This window comes from Lactuca saligna, chromosome 9 (assembly GCF_052625555.1).
Source record: "Lactuca saligna cultivar CGN05327 chromosome 9, ASM5262555v1, whole genome shotgun sequence".
In the NCBI taxonomy this organism is placed as follows: domain Eukaryota; kingdom Viridiplantae; phylum Streptophyta; class Magnoliopsida; order Asterales; family Asteraceae; genus Lactuca; species Lactuca saligna.
Window position 1 is genome coordinate 41,522,219 of NC_136425.1, and position 17,765 is coordinate 41,539,983.

General features: G+C 33.1%; 1 protein-coding gene and 2 long non-coding RNA genes across 3 annotated transcripts; all 3 read right to left on the reverse strand.

Annotated features, from left to right (window-relative positions):
* Window positions 1–1,125: 1,125 nt before the first annotated feature.
* Window positions 1,126–1,815, reverse strand: LOC145014528 (uncharacterized). The gene is made up of 2 exons (XR_013665551.1): window positions 1,564–1,815; window positions 1,126–1,264 (listed from the first exon to the last, which is right to left on the reverse strand). It is a non-coding gene; the product is annotated as an uncharacterized LOC145014528 (long non-coding RNA).
* A 3,247-nt stretch (window positions 1,816–5,062) lies between these two features.
* Window positions 5,063–6,414, reverse strand: LOC145014527 (plastocyanin). The gene is made up of 2 exons (XM_078972912.1): window positions 6,310–6,414; window positions 5,063–5,830 (listed from the first exon to the last, which is right to left on the reverse strand). Exon 2 carries the CDS (start codon window positions 5,628–5,630, stop codon window positions 5,127–5,129), a length of 504 nt encoding a protein of 167 aa, XP_078829038.1. The 5' UTR covers window positions 5,631–5,830; window positions 6,310–6,414; the 3' UTR covers window positions 5,063–5,126.
* Window positions 6,415–7,360: 946 nt separating this feature from the next.
* Window positions 7,361–8,152, reverse strand: LOC145017781 (uncharacterized). The gene is made up of 2 exons (XR_013666664.1): window positions 7,975–8,152; window positions 7,361–7,858 (listed from the first exon to the last, which is right to left on the reverse strand). It is a non-coding gene; the product is annotated as an uncharacterized LOC145017781 (long non-coding RNA).
* Between the last annotated feature and the right edge of the window lie 9,613 nt (window positions 8,153–17,765).

Here is a 17,765-nt window from a genome sequence, read left to right on the forward strand (position 1 = left end):
ACTTGTAATGTTATCGTTTATGCTTATTGGTCTGTATCGGAACATGACACCTCGAGTTTTGATTTTATAATGAAAATACATTTCTTTTATGAAATGCTTTGGTAAACATTGTTTTATCATGTTTTGTTTTTGGGAACAAATTCCGCAACTCTTTCAAATCAAAAGGATTTACTCTGAAATTATTTTAAAAACATAAATGAAAATTCGGTCTTTTCTGGCCGATATTTTGGGGATGTCACAGTTGGTATCAGAGCATTAGTTTAAGCGAACTAGGAATTTGTAGGATTTCTAGACTTAAACTTAGAATGCTAAGTGGAATTTTGAGATGTGTGTCTGTTATATTTTAGACACGAGCACTAGTTTATTCTAGGAAAGTTGCCTAAAATGCTTTATGTGCTAAATGTTATATGTTGCCATATATGATATTATTTGTTCAGATATATGGTATGTTGCCGACCGGATCTAGAAACTTTATGTGTGTAGGATTCTAAGCGTACGTCTACGATATTAGAACTAGCATGTAAGGTTTAAAACTCTACTCGTTTTATCTACAACTCAAAAGGCGTCACCGAACTTAGGCAACCCTACCTCTCGTGGGTATCTAACTACCGTCTCAGTAGATTCCTCAAATGCACATCTAGGTATCTCTCCTATATTACTCCTCTACTCAAAGCTCTCTCTAAAAGATTCATGTTAGTCACTCCTACTCAGCACATACATAGAGCAAATAGCAAATAATATCAATCAATAACATTCCTAGGCTAAGGAATCAAGAATTAGGCAACTCTAGCCCTAATTTATGAAATACATAGCCTATCCTCTAGCATGCAACTTTAATATCTCATAAATATCTCGTAATGTAAACAAGTAATGGTATTTTGGGAAATCCCACTTGGGCTCTAGCTGATTGTACGCAATGTTCCGTCTCGTTTTCTCTTTAAACTCTTACTCGTTTTACAAAAAATCATTTCTTTTTAGAAAACTTTCTCAAATCCTCAGCTTGAGTCTAGACATACCCGAGAGTACATCCGAATCCCTCAAACCAAGGCTCTGATACCATCTTGTAACGCCGTAAATTTTCCAATATATTTTTCGTTTTTAAACTCACATAAAATCAATATCACATTTCTCAAAAATCACAAAATGCATAAGTTTTCAAAACACAAGTCAACAATGTTTGATAAAATCCCAGAATTCTCAAAATCATGATCTCAAACTGGTGTGTACAATTGAGTCGGCACCTTCCCGTGATCCTAAAAAGTACCTGAAACACATATCACACAACACAGTAAGCACGAAGCTTAGTGAGTTCCCAAAAATACCACACATAATAATTAGTCTCTCATGGCTATATCTCGATAAGGACCCTCCGGTCATGTGTCTCAGTGAAGACTCTCCGGTCTCACAACTCGGGTTGGACCCTCCGGTCCTAACCAATAAAGCACAATATAATATATAACATAAATCACAGGGACATGCATGATATCACATACTTAATATGAGCATATAAGGCCTCCGATCACACAATATTACCACTCTGGTAAGTATAGTGAGAAGACTCACCTCGGATGACGAACGACTCCTATAAACGCTGCTGCTGCACACCAGCCTCTAACATTGAGCCAAACCCACAATTAACCCAATTAGGATCTAAGACCAAACCCTCACTCATTAGGTCTAAAGATAGTCAACTAACCAGCCCATAAATAACCCAAGCCCTTTGGGCCTAACAAGGCCTAATACGAAATGGGCTCTCCCAAGGCCCAACCCTTAACATAAGTCCAAATGGCAAGCCCAACACAAGGGCCTAAGACACACACACACACATACACACACACACACACACATATATATATATATATATATATATATATATATATATATATATATATATTCCTCTTATCCAAAATCTCCAATATAGCAAGCCTAAAAGTCAATCCCAACACTTAAGGCCCGATACAAGATTTAGCCTAAAAATTCCACAACAAGATTACACGGGGCGTACCTCCCTTGGTACGCTCAGCATACACAAGAATCCTGATCGGGGAAACTAGACCAGTGCGTGGGGCGTACTAGGACTACGGAGGGCGTATTGCTCAGGTCCAGAAACTCCATTTTTGACTTAACCACTTCAGCCCAAAGCATCCAAACCTCAGGGAAGATTTGTTACAAGCTCCCAACTGATAAAGTTAGCGATTTTATTAGTTTTCATATCTTAATGGGACCTAACTTCCAAAATAACCATTAAGACTCTCTCAAATCCTCTTAACACATGCATGAAGAAGTCTATACGACCAAGTTCTCATTTTTATGAAGCAATGCAACCCAATACACTTAAAAGGACAATATATTTGCTCTAGAGTTCACCAAACTTACAAAGTTGAGTTCACCAATCTCACAAAGTTCCAATCTTGGGACATAAAACTCTAAAAGTGGACCCAAAACTAGAACTAGCACAAAAATGAGAAAGTTTCAAACTTTATACGTCTGGAAGATGCACCAACAAGGGTAGAACTTAGATCCACAAACTAAAAGCACAAGCTATCCTCTTTCAAGACTCCTTCTTCACCAAGAGATTCACCAAAAACACTTAAATGAGCCACCACACTCACACAAGCCATAGAAACGAGATTAAGGTTTTGAGAGGAGTTGGAGGCTGGAAATGGTGGCTGGAAATGAGGCCATCATGTTCCTTAAATAGGGCCACCTCAAAATATTAGGGTTTACATTCTCTTCCTAGTACGCCTAACATACTAGGTGGTCTCCGCATCCATGCTATTCACATAAGTACGTTGAGCGTACACATACTTACACCTTGTGTATTTATTTGCCACCCATTTCTCAATAAGGACTAAACTTGCAAAAACTTCAAGCTATCATAGCTTCTTCGTTATAAGTCCGTTTCCAACGAACCTCATATCCACGGAAAGGTGGTGAGAAGCCCTACGCTTCTAGTAACTCATTGCAGCCTCAAGGCTTCCTCATGACCGGGTTGTAGAACACGAACCATAAATCACAGACAATCTAAAACAGGATGTTACATCCTTGGATGTGGCTTTCCCTCTTGTGATGTGTAATGAGTTTAGCCTTTCCTATAAATAGAAAGTGAGTGGCTCCCATTTTATGTAAAAACCAGTTTGGAGAGATTAGACTAGTGAGAGAATTGTTGCAAAACTCACTTTGTAATAGTTTGCTAGATCTAATGAGAGCTTAAACAAATTTTATTTACTCTTTTTGTTCTTCATGATTGAGTGTTCAACTTGATCTTTACTATTCCGCACATGTCATCATAATCCGGGTCATTACAATATCTTATGCCACTTACAGTTCAACATCTATCTAGGTTCTTCACAACATCATGAACTTCTTCTTTAGGTTCTTCTATAACTTCATAAATTTTATCCATATTTTTTGGTATACACAATTCAACTTCTTATTCTCTATGCTCTTACACAACCGAGACTTCATTGTGATGATATTCTGAAATTTATTTGACAATAATTTGATTGATAGATCCTTTTTAACTCTAAATAAATTGTTCTACTTTTTTTTTTCTTTTACATTTAGAACAACAAAATTTGTAATTTCTAGTTTGTGGCATTTTTAACTAAAAATTCAATGTTAACAAGTTAACAAAATATATATATATATATATATATATATATATATATATATATATATATATATATATATATATATTAAAAAGTTAATGTTTAAATCCATTAGGGAATCAAACAAAATTTTTGTTTTCTAATATTTTGAAGTATTAGACAATGTTATATTAATATTAAAAACCAAAAAATTAGGAAACCGTTGCCCCCACCTCACCCTAAAATCCGCCAATACCATTGAAAAGATAAAACAATAAAGCATATTGATAGACTAATAAACACAATTCCCAATACACTATACTATACAAATAGACAAACCAAGGACATTGTGTTTGACTTTGACTATTTTATTATAAATTCACAAATAAATCATCCAAATAAAAATGACCATTTAGCATGGGAGAGAAAGTAGTTAAGCATGATTAGGACTTGGGAAGTGGGTTCGAAGACTTGGAGGAGCACAATGCGCTATCAAGATTCAAGACAACAAAACCACAATTTATGGTGAGATAGACGAGCAAGACCGGCGATCAACTAACATCGTTATTATATTTGTTCGGGTTAGATCTCTTTGTTGAGTGTTATAAAAAACTAAAACGTTTGCTTGAACTTATGTTAGAAACATATATGTATTTTTTTATATATATTTTCCTTCAATTGTTGGATTTATGATAAATTTTTGATATTTTGATTTCGCTGATTTTTTTCATAAAAATTATTTGAAGATTACGACCAAATGTTATATTGTGTATATTGCTAACTGATATTGCTAATTCTCTTTAATAATAACACATAAAAATGTATTTTATGATAATACCAATACCATAACTATATATTTCCTCTAAATTTGAAGGCCCTCTAAAATCGAAGACCCTATGCAATCGACGACTTGAGAATGAACATTCACAAGACTACCTAAATTTCTACTTCCTTGGTAACTGTTAACAATTGAGGGTGACAAAAGAAACTACTTTGATGACATTTTGATAATAATGCAACTTTTCATATTGATCAAAATAAAATTTATATAAAAAAAAAATAAAAAAAAAAAGATAATCACAACTAAATTAACCAAAATAAGTGGTCTTATATTACAAACTACGAAATTGCTATTTGCTGCCGAACTAACTTTCCAGCACAATCATACATGGGCTAAAAAGCAAACCCATCAGTACTTTTGTATACCTAAGTATAACCATGGTTATATTTTGTTTTAGTAATGATTTTAATGTATTTTATTATCTATGTGAATTTAGGTGTAGAATGTCTCCATGGGCAGAACATTTGGGGAAAATTAAAGATTATTTAAGGAGCCTAAAAGTTTTTTTATTGGTAAAAGATTACTGTTATTTTTCTTTTCTCATTTTCTCTAATATGCCGTCATTTATCTCAAATACATTTCAACATCATTTATACAATCCGGACAGCAAATAAAAATATAAAACAGTAGCTTTGCCAAATATTTTCAAAGTTTAATTATTTAGAAAATAGAAAATGAATAAACCAAACTCTCATTTAATTAACAGTAACTTTGCCAACCATCCCAGCACCTTGGTGTGGTGCACAATAGAAACTGTAAGTCCCTTTCTCAGTCAATGTCACTGCATACGTGTCTCCTCCTGCATTCAACAAATCCTCTTCACTCATTGAAATCTTGGACACGTCAACGCCAGCTGGAACCTCGTCTTCATCAAACACAACGTTGTGTGGGAACCCTGCGTTGTTCTTGAACACAATCTTCTCGCCAGATGCAACACTGAAGGTCGATGGTTCGAAAACCAATCCACCGTCGCTGCTTCCTAGTAAGACTTCTGCTGCCAGCGCGTTGCTGGCCAGCAACGCGCTGGCGGAAACAGCGATAGCTGTGGCCACCGCTTGCTTCAATGAAGCTCTCACTGAGAGCTTTGGGGCGGCGGATGCTACCTTGACAGTAGCAGTGGTGGCCCTTGAACCGCCGGCGGCGGTCTTGAGGCCGGTGAATGATGGGATGGAGATGGTGGAAGATGTTATGGTTGCCATTGGGAATGAAAATGAAATGAAGTATTGGTGTTTGGAGAAGAAGGGTGTGGGATTTTAAAGTGATGAGGCTGATCTTTTGTGTGGTTTTTGTTTGTTGAGGTGGTGATGGGTGCAAAATGAGTTATCTTATCGTGGATGTGTGAATGCTATCCACTCAATTGATTTGGTGGTTTTTGATTGGTTGAAAAGTATGGGAAAATCTACAAGCGATAAAAAAATCTTTATAGAATAATTTTTTTTTTACATTTACAAAAATTTGGAAAAACAATAGATGAATGTGAACATAGACTCCACGTGCTTCCATATTCTATCCTTTATTCTTAGATACATGTATATATATAAGAAAAATTGCAAACAGTATGTCCCAAATCATACATTATATTTAAAAATATGTCTCATTTGATTATCTTTATAAAAATATGTTTGATCTTTTACATCCATTTAATTTTCACTCCATATATTCAACTTTCTTCCTAGCTTTTTATTTCCTTTTATGGGCCAACATTAGACTACAATGTCTTTGTGAGACATGATTTTGGGAAGCATGAACATATGTAAGCTTGAATATTATGTTAAGCATGTAATAATAATCTGATCATGCTCATGCTTTTTTAAATAAAATATATACCATGTAAAACATGTGCAGAATCAAAAAATAAATAATGGGTCCGAATTTTACCTCAATTTCCATGTCTACATGTCCGCGGATTGTGAACAAATGCTACCAAATGCGTTGAGATTCTTAAATAAATAAGCACTCAAAATCTCAAATACCAATTGTACTTCATTACAAAACGATCACCTCGAGTGTACTACACAAACCATTTGTACTACTTCTACATGTACACATCATCTTTTTGTTTATTATTTTAATATGAAATAATTGGTAAAATATAGGCAAATCACCTATATTCTGCAATGAATTTTTATAATTGTTAGATAAAACTAATTCTCCGACGATTCAACTTTTCCGGCCAATCTCCGGCGGTATGATTTTTCCGACGACTTGAATGAGAAGTTGGTTAAGAAACGACGTCGTGATTGAAATTATCATAAATATCGGTTTCAATACAAGTAATAATCACATGATGGGGTATCGCAAAATAACATGAAATTCATGATTCTAATTTTTGTAACGTAGAAAATTTCTGTAAATTGTTCAATTAAGAAATCCTTTAGTTTGCTGATAACGTTTATGTCCAATACGTTGAAGTAAATTTCATTTTATTCCAGCTAAATAACTTTTGTTTCTTTAACAATACAACATGAAATATTGTGAATATTTCAAATGGATAAATGAGGACAAAGCTACACATATTTGTTTCTTGAAATGCACATAGAGAAGAATGATATGCAATTTGAAATGAAGGAAACACAATAAAAATAAGAAACGATTAGTGTGGACTGGAGATGATTTTTTTTTTTAATTGTTATGTTACTTAGGGTTGTCATTTTGACATTGTTGGTTGTAGTTTTTCTTTGTTTGTGAAATTACATATATTGGCTTTGCCTTAATTAGTTTATTAATCAAATTGAAGTTGACTTAGTCAAAGTTTGGTTTGGTGATTAATCTTTGACTAATTACTATAATTGTTGTTTTCATATTTGTGATCAATATTTGGTTTCTGAAACATCAAACATATATGAAAGTTATAACAAATAGCCAACACTAAGATGAATAACTAAGATTGCCATTAATTCTCAAGTTTAAAGTTATAACAAATAGCAGATGAATAACTAATATTGCCATTAATTCTCAAGTTTACAAATTACAACCATAATTTCTATCAGATAAGAAAAAATCTGTCAGGAAAAAGAAAAAGATAACGAAATTTTTATTAGCTACAAATCAAGTGTTTGGTTGCTTACAAGCAAACAGTTGAAAGCGAGCTCAATTGCAACAAGCTTTTCTTCATTGAGAATCAAAACAGCCCTATTCGTTGTTAAAAACACATTCAATAAACGTGTAGATCCATTGGATGTGAAATGCCATGAAACTATAGATCCACAAGCATTAGATGTTAAATTGAATTTCTACTTCTCCGATTTCTGCTGTGGATCTGAGAATAACATACCTAATCTTCAAGAGGGCAATGTCGCCGGTTGTTGATACACTCGGTCTCTCGCCTTCTCGAGCAATTATTCATTTGTGGTTTCTTCGTCCGGGGAAACAGCAATCACCACCGCCGCTTCTAGGTTAGACTCCGGCAGCAAAATTCACATGTTCACTACAGAGACCATGGACATAGCAGCAGATACGTAAATAATCAAACAAAGAAATTCACAATGAAGTAACATATTCTTCGAGTATTCCAACCGCAAATGAAGCAATGCATATGATTACCTGGAAGACGGAGGTTGCCGAAGACGAAGGAACATGATGAGATGCCGGAGAGGATTCCGAACGCCGATTCCGTAGAGGCGGAGAGGATTCCGAACGCCAATGCCCGCCGTTACTCACCTTACGTTTTTTCAAGTCAAGATGATCGAATGAAGTCAGATACTCTGACGCACCGTTAAAAAAAAAAAAAAAAAAAAAAAAAAAAAAAAAACCTGTGATGCTTTTTGAGATTCTATCGTTACCCCCAATCAACTTTTTAGGTTAAATTATCCGGATAGTAATCTATGTCTTTAGTCCTAATAACTTTTTTTTTCTTTGTCTTTAGTTCGGATGGTTTTCTATTTCATATATATATTTTTTTTACGTTTAGTTTCTATCTGTTCTAAAAATATTGATTTATTGGACTACACGTACAACAAAAATATAAAATATAGATAACACATAGATTGTCTTAAACCATAAGGATTATCCGTGTAGTTTACCCCTAACTTTAATACAAAAATTTTTCTCATATCATTTAGACCCGCCATGTAACCACATGGCGTCTTTCAAAAAGAAACTACAATGCAACTTAAGCTAGTTTTTTATGCCACTTCGATTTCTTCTTTCTATATTGCAAGACTTGCAAGTCTTGTAAGTGATTTTATATTATTATTTTAATATAACAATTATATTTAAATACTATGACCAATAAAATATTGTTACGTAAGATAGGCTCACAAATTCTCTTTCCAAATACTAATGACTTATCCTTAGTTCACATTATTTTGCAAGATTTTAATTCTTAAATATAAGTTGGTGTAGATGTTCTTATATAGGGTTGTCAAATTGGACAGTCGTGTCGTGTTTTTTTCTGATACAACATAATACGATAATGTTTTGTATACAGTGTCGTGTTTTTTTGTTCATTAACACGAAAACGAACCAATTAAAACACGACAACACAATACGACACGATAAAGATAATATTACATAACTATTAATTTATTTCATTCATACATAAAAACATATAATACGATAAAAAAGACAAACACGGAAAACACGACAACTGCATACTTATACAAGTCAATCCAATCCAATTATTTGTATCCATTAACCATTCAATTCATATCTATTTTTATTTTAAAAATATACTTTATTGTTATTTTTATTTTACTTAAAACTACTAAAAATATTAAAGTAATATTCTATTTTGAAACAAATAAACTATTTATTTTAAGCACTAAATTAAATAAAAATAGAAGAGTTGGTATGGAATGTGAATTATGATAATATTATATTTTATTTATGGAGAAAAAATCTCTTTCAGTATTTTTTATTTTTTTATTTTTTATTTTTTATTTTTTTTTATTTTTTTGACTAAGATAAGGTTGGATTTTTAATGATAATAATTTTTATTAAAAAAAGAAAAACATATCCACCCACTAAAGGATAAACACATGGTGTAAAATAAGTTGGTAACCTTTTGTGAACTTGGATTGTAGGTATGGCCTAAGTCATGGGTATTTAATAATAATAATAATAATAATAATAATAATAATAATAATAATAATAAAAGGTGGACGAGTGGCTCGTCCACCACTACCAATAGGGGTAGCCTTATGCATTTAAATTCACGCACTTTGTTTTAAAGGGCATTGTACAAGTATTTTACAATTATATGTAATATCCAAATTTTTAAACCAAAATTTCATTTTTAAAACCATAGAAAAACAATTTTTATTAAAACCATCCCAAGGAAAGTCATAATTTCAAATACAATTCCACATCAAAATATTAGAGTGTCCTAAAATGTCCAAACAATATCTCCCGTAAAATGTGTACAATGAAGCCTACATCTTCCCGTGATCCTCAGAAGTATCTGAAACACATTCAACAACTGTAAGTACAAATCTTAGCGAGTTCCCCAAAATATCTCATATAGCGCAACACATAAAACAACTAAGGGTTATCAGCAACCCTGAACTTTATCCGAAGTCTCAGTGGGCAAAACAGCATGTCATGTGGGTTATCAACAACCCTGGAGATTACTTAAAGTCTCAATCACAAATAAACAAAGCAAACATAATAAGAACATATGGACCCATATGGTAATTACATATATACAACTATTATACCACACAAGTAAGAGTAAGTAAGGAGACTCACCTGATACTGATGACTGATAGAACTAACACCCGAACTACCGGAACTAGAGCCGCCTAATTAAATATACCAATTAACCTTAATTAATAATTAAGGTATTTTCACACACTATTAAGGCTCAAGATAATTCTAGCCTACACATTTAGAGTAAAAGACCATTTTACCCCTCACAAACCCCACCCATTCACTTAATATCCACTTAGCTAAATTCACAAAAGTCAACTTGGGGTCAGTAGCTCGGCGTACTCAGCTCTACGCTGGGCGTAGGGCTCATCACTAGAAACGTGCTCGTATAGGGCTACATAAGGGGTAGCCAAGTTTACGCTATGTACATACGCTATATTCACATTCTTCATTCAAACGTCTTAATCCATAAAGACATCTATTCCAAACATAGATCTGGCCCCTAAAGAATGTCTTGATCCATAAAGTCTCTGACTTTAAGCCCTTGCATGGCTAGAAAGAGCTACAACTCAAAACACATAACTCTGACTTCATAAAAACCCCCACAACTCTTGCATGAAAGAAAAGATGTGACCAAGATAGCATTTTTATGACTCAAGACACCTTAGAATGTGTGAAAGGACAACTTAATAGCTATGGAGTACTACATACTCACAAAGATCCAAGGTTTGGGACAAAAGGACCAAAATACAAGACTAAGCAAGATCTATTAAGACAAGCTCCAAGATTCAACCTTTATACCTTGAACAGGTGCACAAGAAGATGGAATTTTTGGGTCTATAAGATAGAATGCACCACCTCTACTTAATAGATCTTCCTTCTAACACCACGCACACAAGAATCACTTTCCAAGCTTCAACACTCTCCTTTACACACTAGGGTTCAATTTTAGGGTTTGGGGAAAATGAAGGTTGATCATGAGAAGGTCCAAGAGTGTTTATGTTGCTTAAATATTGGTCACGCCTAAGGGTGGAAATTTCACCCGACCTAGTGGGGAACCCGGTTTCCCCGCCCAATCGGAGATGGGTATTCCCTGCCAAAACGGGTACCGGGATGTGGATCCCCATTATGCTAAAATCGGGGATGAGGCCGGGGCCAGGTATAATAATCCCCAACCCGCCCCGCCCCCGCTTTGATAACTGTGTGTGTGTGTGTATATATATATATATACACATATATATATACACACACACACACATATATATATATATATATATACATATATATATATATACATATATACACACACACACACACACACACACATATATATATATATATCATTTATTGAATTTGATTTTTTTTGAAACGGAAACTCTAACCTACTCCTAAACTACTCCTTAAATCCACCTATGTCCACGACGGGACTTGAACCCTCAACCTCAAGGAAGGAGAGCAACACCGAATACAGTTGGGCTAGAAATTAGACCGTCGGAGATAGAGGTCGTATATCAAATTATGTTTCCAATTCTAAGAGTTTGTCAATCGTTACTTCGTTCGACGATCTATATACCAAATCATCACTTTTCTTTTTGATGTTTGTTAAACTTTATGGTTGATGTAAACAAAATTTGATCATGGCATGTCGTATTTATGACATCCCCAAAATCACGATCAAAAAATACCGATTTAATTTATACTTTTAAAATAATTTTCAGAGTAATCTTTTGATTTAAAAGAGTTGCGGAATTTGTTCCCAAAACAAAATATGATAAATAAAATTTATCAAAGCATTCCTCAAAGAAATGTATTTTCATATATAACAAAACTCGGGATGTCATGTTCCGATACAGACCAAAAGCATAAACAGCACATTATAAGCCTTACAACAGTTATATACAACTACTGGCCAATAAACAAAATATCTTCACAAGTTGTCCAACTTATGCTCTCGCGCCACTACCTGTAATACAAAGAAACTGAGTGGATCAGACTTGGGAGTCTAGTGAGCATATAGGGTTTTCAACCCACAATAAATAATTATATTTAATTTCACCAACCAACAATAACTCAATTACTCATTCCCGTTATCCTCACTTTACGTCCCTAAAACAACAACTATCACAATGGACCTAGTCTAGGATTTTTCATCGGGATGGACATTACTGCAAAGGGGTTTCCTCAACAATAAATGTCCTAAAGGCAACCATGGGGGGATAGACTACACCGGTGAACACATCGTTCACAACACCTACATGTTATGAACCTACCAACGTTTCACTGGACAGTCTAGAAAGAGTCTCTGGTCGTCATCCAGACTCCGCTAGATGACTAGATCAACAACAACATCGAGGCCTCTCATCATTTTATTTCATCATACATCAACTATCTACACATGTTCTACCCAACATATTTGTAGTTAAAAGTATATATATACAGTTTAAAACATGTATACAACATTCAATCAATACTCATTTCACTAAAATATAATATATAAACACATAGCACATAATTTATGGAGAATACTTCGTCTTTATGTGTTAGAAGAAAGCAACTACACACTTACTCAAAACGTATAATTAATACATTCAACAATACTTGTATTAAATCGTGTTTGATGAAAGAGACTATGCACTCACTTGATAAGACGATGCTCGAACAGCACTATGGCTCTTAAAGCAGTTTTCTTCAGTGAAACTGTGATATCTTCACACACTGGGCTTCTCGAGAGCAGAGCTTCGGCTCGAAACTCTTTTCTTCTCGGGATCTTCGATGCTTCGGGACTGCTTCGGGTGTCGGGATGATACCGGGGCTTCAGGGGTATAACTTGCACGTAAAACGAGGTAATATGGGTGAGAGGAAAGAAATTAAGCAACAAAACTCGGCTGGACTCCCTTTCTATTTGAAGGAGGCTGAAATTCTATGCTCACATCGTGAGCCACTAATGCTCACATCGTGAGCTCGAGGTCATTGTGTTCGTCATCAGGCCACTTGCACTGGAGGACGTCTATCACCTGCTCACGCTGTGAACTCTCTGTTCACGTCGTGTGCTCTGACACATGGGTTGAAGTTCGTGCCCCGAACTTCAAAAATTCATATATTTCGCATACGAGCTTTGTTTTCGTCATTCTTTATATGCACGCGTAGGTGAGATTATGCTCTACAACTCTCGTTTAGACTCTGTCGGCTAATTTTGAATTTAACTTTTATTACATTATTTTTAGTAGGTCGGGACAGGAAAAACTCCGTTAGAAATTTATAACTTCTCCATCTGACGTTCGTTTTCGTCTGTCCTTTTACCGTTGGACTACTATCGACGACATCTTCGATTCTCGTTTAGATTGTTTTGGCTAGAAATCACTCAATCTCATATTCGAACTTTGGACTGCATACTGCTAAGTTGAAACCTTAGAAAAATCAAAACTTCCTCATACAAAGTCAGATTTAGACGTTCTTGTAACATCCCGGAATTCAGAAGTAAAGTGGAAGGGCTAAAGGTGTAAATAAGAAGGTCGACTCGGCGAGTCGAGTCGCGTGTTAAGTGACCAACTCGGTGAGCCATATGGGTGGACTCGGCGAGTTGGTGTTGTGTGGAGAAAACCCTAATCTCGGGGGTTGAGCCCTATATAAAGAACATAATACCCTCTCCCCAACCTCTTTACTCTCCCTTGAAGTCCAGAAACCCTAGCATTCGTTTGTGAGAGAATTAGAGAGCATTTGGACCTTGAAGGAATGTTTGTTGAATAGATCTTTGAAGATTAAGGGGCTTGGAGCAAGTGGCTTTTCAATCATATATGCTTTTGGAAAAAAAAACATTACTTGAGAGAATGTGTTTTTTACTTTAGACATACAATGCATGCTTTTATTGACAAAACACTACACACATACAAAACTAAAAAGGCCGGTCCCGAAAGATAAAATATTTTTAAAGGTTCGGGACGAACAAGAAAAAAAAAACTTTTATCTTTATGATAATTTTGTATTTTTAAATAAAAATATATAATGAAAAAAATTAATCCCTGTGCAGCTGCCCCCCCCCCCCCCCCCAAGCCCCCATGCTAAAAACAATAACTATGTCGGATCTTTTTTCCAAAAATATAAAAGTTCATAAAATTTTCACATATATAATTATTAAAAATAAAAAGATGATGAAATATTATGTTATAGGAAGTTGTATAATATTTTTTATTTGTTTTATTTTGAACTTTCGACAAATATTACATTTAAATTATATATATATATATATATATATATATATATATATATAGAGAGAGAGAGAGAGAGAGATGAATATACATTACAGTCCCACCGAAACTTATGTACTAAACCTCATGAAAAATTACTAAGTCATTGGAATGACTTATTAAAAAAAACCATCACTCAAATAATCGCTAATAATAATAATAATAATAATAATAATAATAATAATAATAATAAAAATAAAAATAAAAACAATAATAATAATCAATAGGCAACCATTTAAGATCCTTGTAGTTTTAATTTAATTGGAACTATCATTTGTAAAGCACATGCAAGTGCTACTAAGTTAGACTCTTAAAGCAAGATATAAATCGTTTAGTTAGGGTTTATAACTCAAATTAGGTTTAGTTAGGGAGTAACAATATAAGGAAATATGAACCAAATGACCAAGTTCATGAAAATTTTAATTCTAAACAAATCATGATTTGTTAGAATGAAATTTTTATGATTTCAATTTATTTATGCGAGAAATGGTAAAGTTGACATTATATGCTTTAATTATGTTAGAAAATTGTATAAAAGTACCAAAATCACCAAATTGTAGAATAAAGCATAAAACAAGTAATTTAGTGGCTACTTAACTTACCCTTCATGTGTAACAAGTACGTTGGAAGGATGAAATCCTAAACACTCCGTTTCCGAGTTCAACTTAACGATAGAAAAGAAAGGAAATTGGTGGAAATGAGAAGAAAATAAAAGAAATTGGTGTTCCCGAGTTTTATTAAAGGAAGGAAGTGAAATGATCATTTTTCCTCCCAACTTTCCTTCCGATTTGGAAAGAAAGAACAAAATGATTAATTTTCATTTCACTTTTCTCCAACTTGGGAGCACAAAAGAAAATTTTGTTTTCCTTTCCTTTCTCGTTTTTTTCACTCCTGATTTTCTTTTCTCTACTTTTCTTTTCTTTTGTTAAACTCAGAAGCTATGCGTTAAGATTGGAACAAAAAGGATTACATGCAAGAACCTTGAAAAATAAGGTTAAATGAGACAAACCGTAAAAAATCATGTCTGTCATGTTCTATGTGTTATTTTATGGTACAAAGTTTTATTGGGACATGTTAAAATATTTATTAGGGGTAAAGTATTGTAAAAAGTTAAATTTTTGTATTTAAATTTAAGTAAATAGCAACGTAGGTTGTTATTCTTAGAAAAATGAACAAAGTGTATTGCTAAAGTGTGTAATCATTGGATAAACAAAGATATAGTCGAAGTAAACTTAAAAATGGATTATATTGTATGAAATACTTTAGAAAATATTATATAGAATGTTAAAAGGGGTAAACAAGTTAACAATGAAAAGAATATTAACAAATGTAAAGAATGTTAGCATATAGAGAATATTAGCATGTGTAAAGAGAGTTAACATTGAATAGAATATTAATAGGTATCACGAATATTAAGATTGAGGTAATATTACCAAAGTACAAAAAAAATTTAACATTCTAGAGAATATAAGAAATATAAATAGCGTCAATATTATAAAGAATATTAACTAGTGGTGACCACCTTAATATAGAATCATCAAAAATTTTAATTTAAAATTCAAATGTTCAGTTGGGATTATAAATAACACAATTCAAAAAGAATCAAATCATTTGGACTTGAAATGAGGAAGTTATGATAATTTGAAAATGACATGATACTTATATAAAATGATAAATGTATGCAATATTTGGTGTTCATGGCCTTTTAATTTTATATACAAAACTGGTATATAGTAGCCTTGTAAATCAAAGTTATAATAAACATAACAAAGAATTGATTGTTAAAATAATCAGATAAATCTGTATTTATATAATTTACAAATGTTTGAAGATAGGGAAAGAATTTTCATGAGATGAGAAAAAAAGGAAAATTTTCCAAGTTATAGAAATGTTCAAAAAATCACTAAATACCAAACTTTGGAGCTTAAAAGGACGGCTTTCTTATTTTCAAATTAAAATTTTAATATAACAATGGAAAGATCTTGACATTAAGAACACAATGTAAAAAAATCAAGATGCTTATAAAAAATTATGGACGTTTAAAATTAACCACGTGTCCATTTTTAATGTTATCAAAGTTTACCATATACGATTTCCAAATTTCAATTTAAATTATAATATATCAATGGGAAGATCTTGACTTAAAGAACACAGTGTAAAAAGAATAATCAATCAATATTAGACATGACAAAACATGACACGACACGAAAATCCGATACGAAATTAGCGGGTTAGGGTAAGAGATTTCGACACATTTATGTAAACGGATTAACACGACACGACACAATAATTAAACAGGTAGAGTTAGGGTCAAGACTTTCAACTCAAAGATGATTCGAATATGACTCGTTTAATTATATATTAATTATTATGAGTTTTAAATTTTTATAAATATATTATATGTTATAGACTTGTAGTATGCCAAACTCAATAATTAGAAGTAATATTCAAATTTTCAAGGTTACTTAATTTTAATCATCTTCAACACCTATCCCTTTTGCTCCCTAACTTTAACTCTTTTCATTTTTCTTCTAAACTTACTATAAATTTCGTTATTTCAGCTCATAACTCTAGTGTTTCAGTTTTTCCTTCTTGTCTCCACAACTTCTGCTTTCCAACATTTAAAATAATTCTTCCCGACATGACACAACATAATCACAAGGTCCAAACCTTAAGCCGAAACCCAACATGAAACCGACACGAAAATAAATAAGTTGACACGGCATGACACGATAAATAAACGGATCGGGTTAGGGTCAAGTCTTTTCAACCCGTTTAATGTCATGACACGACATGAACGTTAGTGAGGTCTAATCAAAATGTTTATAAAAAATAATGAATGTTTAAAATTAACCACATGTCCATAATGTTATCAAAGTTGACCATATCCAACTTTTGTTGACTAAAAGGTTTAAATGAAATTTTCGAGATTTTATTTTTCATTTTCCCATCTAACCTTCCGGAGAATTAAGTGCGGGTGATCAATGTGAGATTACTGCATGTAAACACAAACAATAGAAGAATGAAAGGGAGATTAAAGAATTTACGTCATCAAGCTTGAGATTTAAAGGTATGAACTCATCGTCTTCCTTTCTATGGTAAAAATATACAAGTTTAGTCATATTTCATGAACACTAATTTTCGTAAGGGTCTTGCATGTATAAATTAAAACGTATAAATAATAGTATGAGTATTTTTAACCATGGAAGAAGTTGAGATCACATAATTAAAACTCAACTTCGTGATTAATACAAGTTGATTAAACATGTTATTCACAAGAAATAACATGTATTTTACAATATTAGATAGGTAAAATACTCATGAACTAGATTGAAAAATATATAGAGATAATCTCATAGTAGCACATGAAGTTTTGTGTTTGGTCCGATTTGACCATTTATGTGTTTTTTTTTTTTCACAATAGATCATCTAATTGTTAATGTACATGTCAATTAAGTTATTATGGTTAGTTTCTAACAATTCCTCTATTAATCAGTTATT

Bases quoted from the DNA above. Each gene is read 5' to 3' on its own strand.
- LOC145014527 (XM_078972912.1), bottom strand. From the start codon at position 5,630: ATGGCAACCATAACATCTTCCACCATCTCCATCCCATCATTCACCGGC.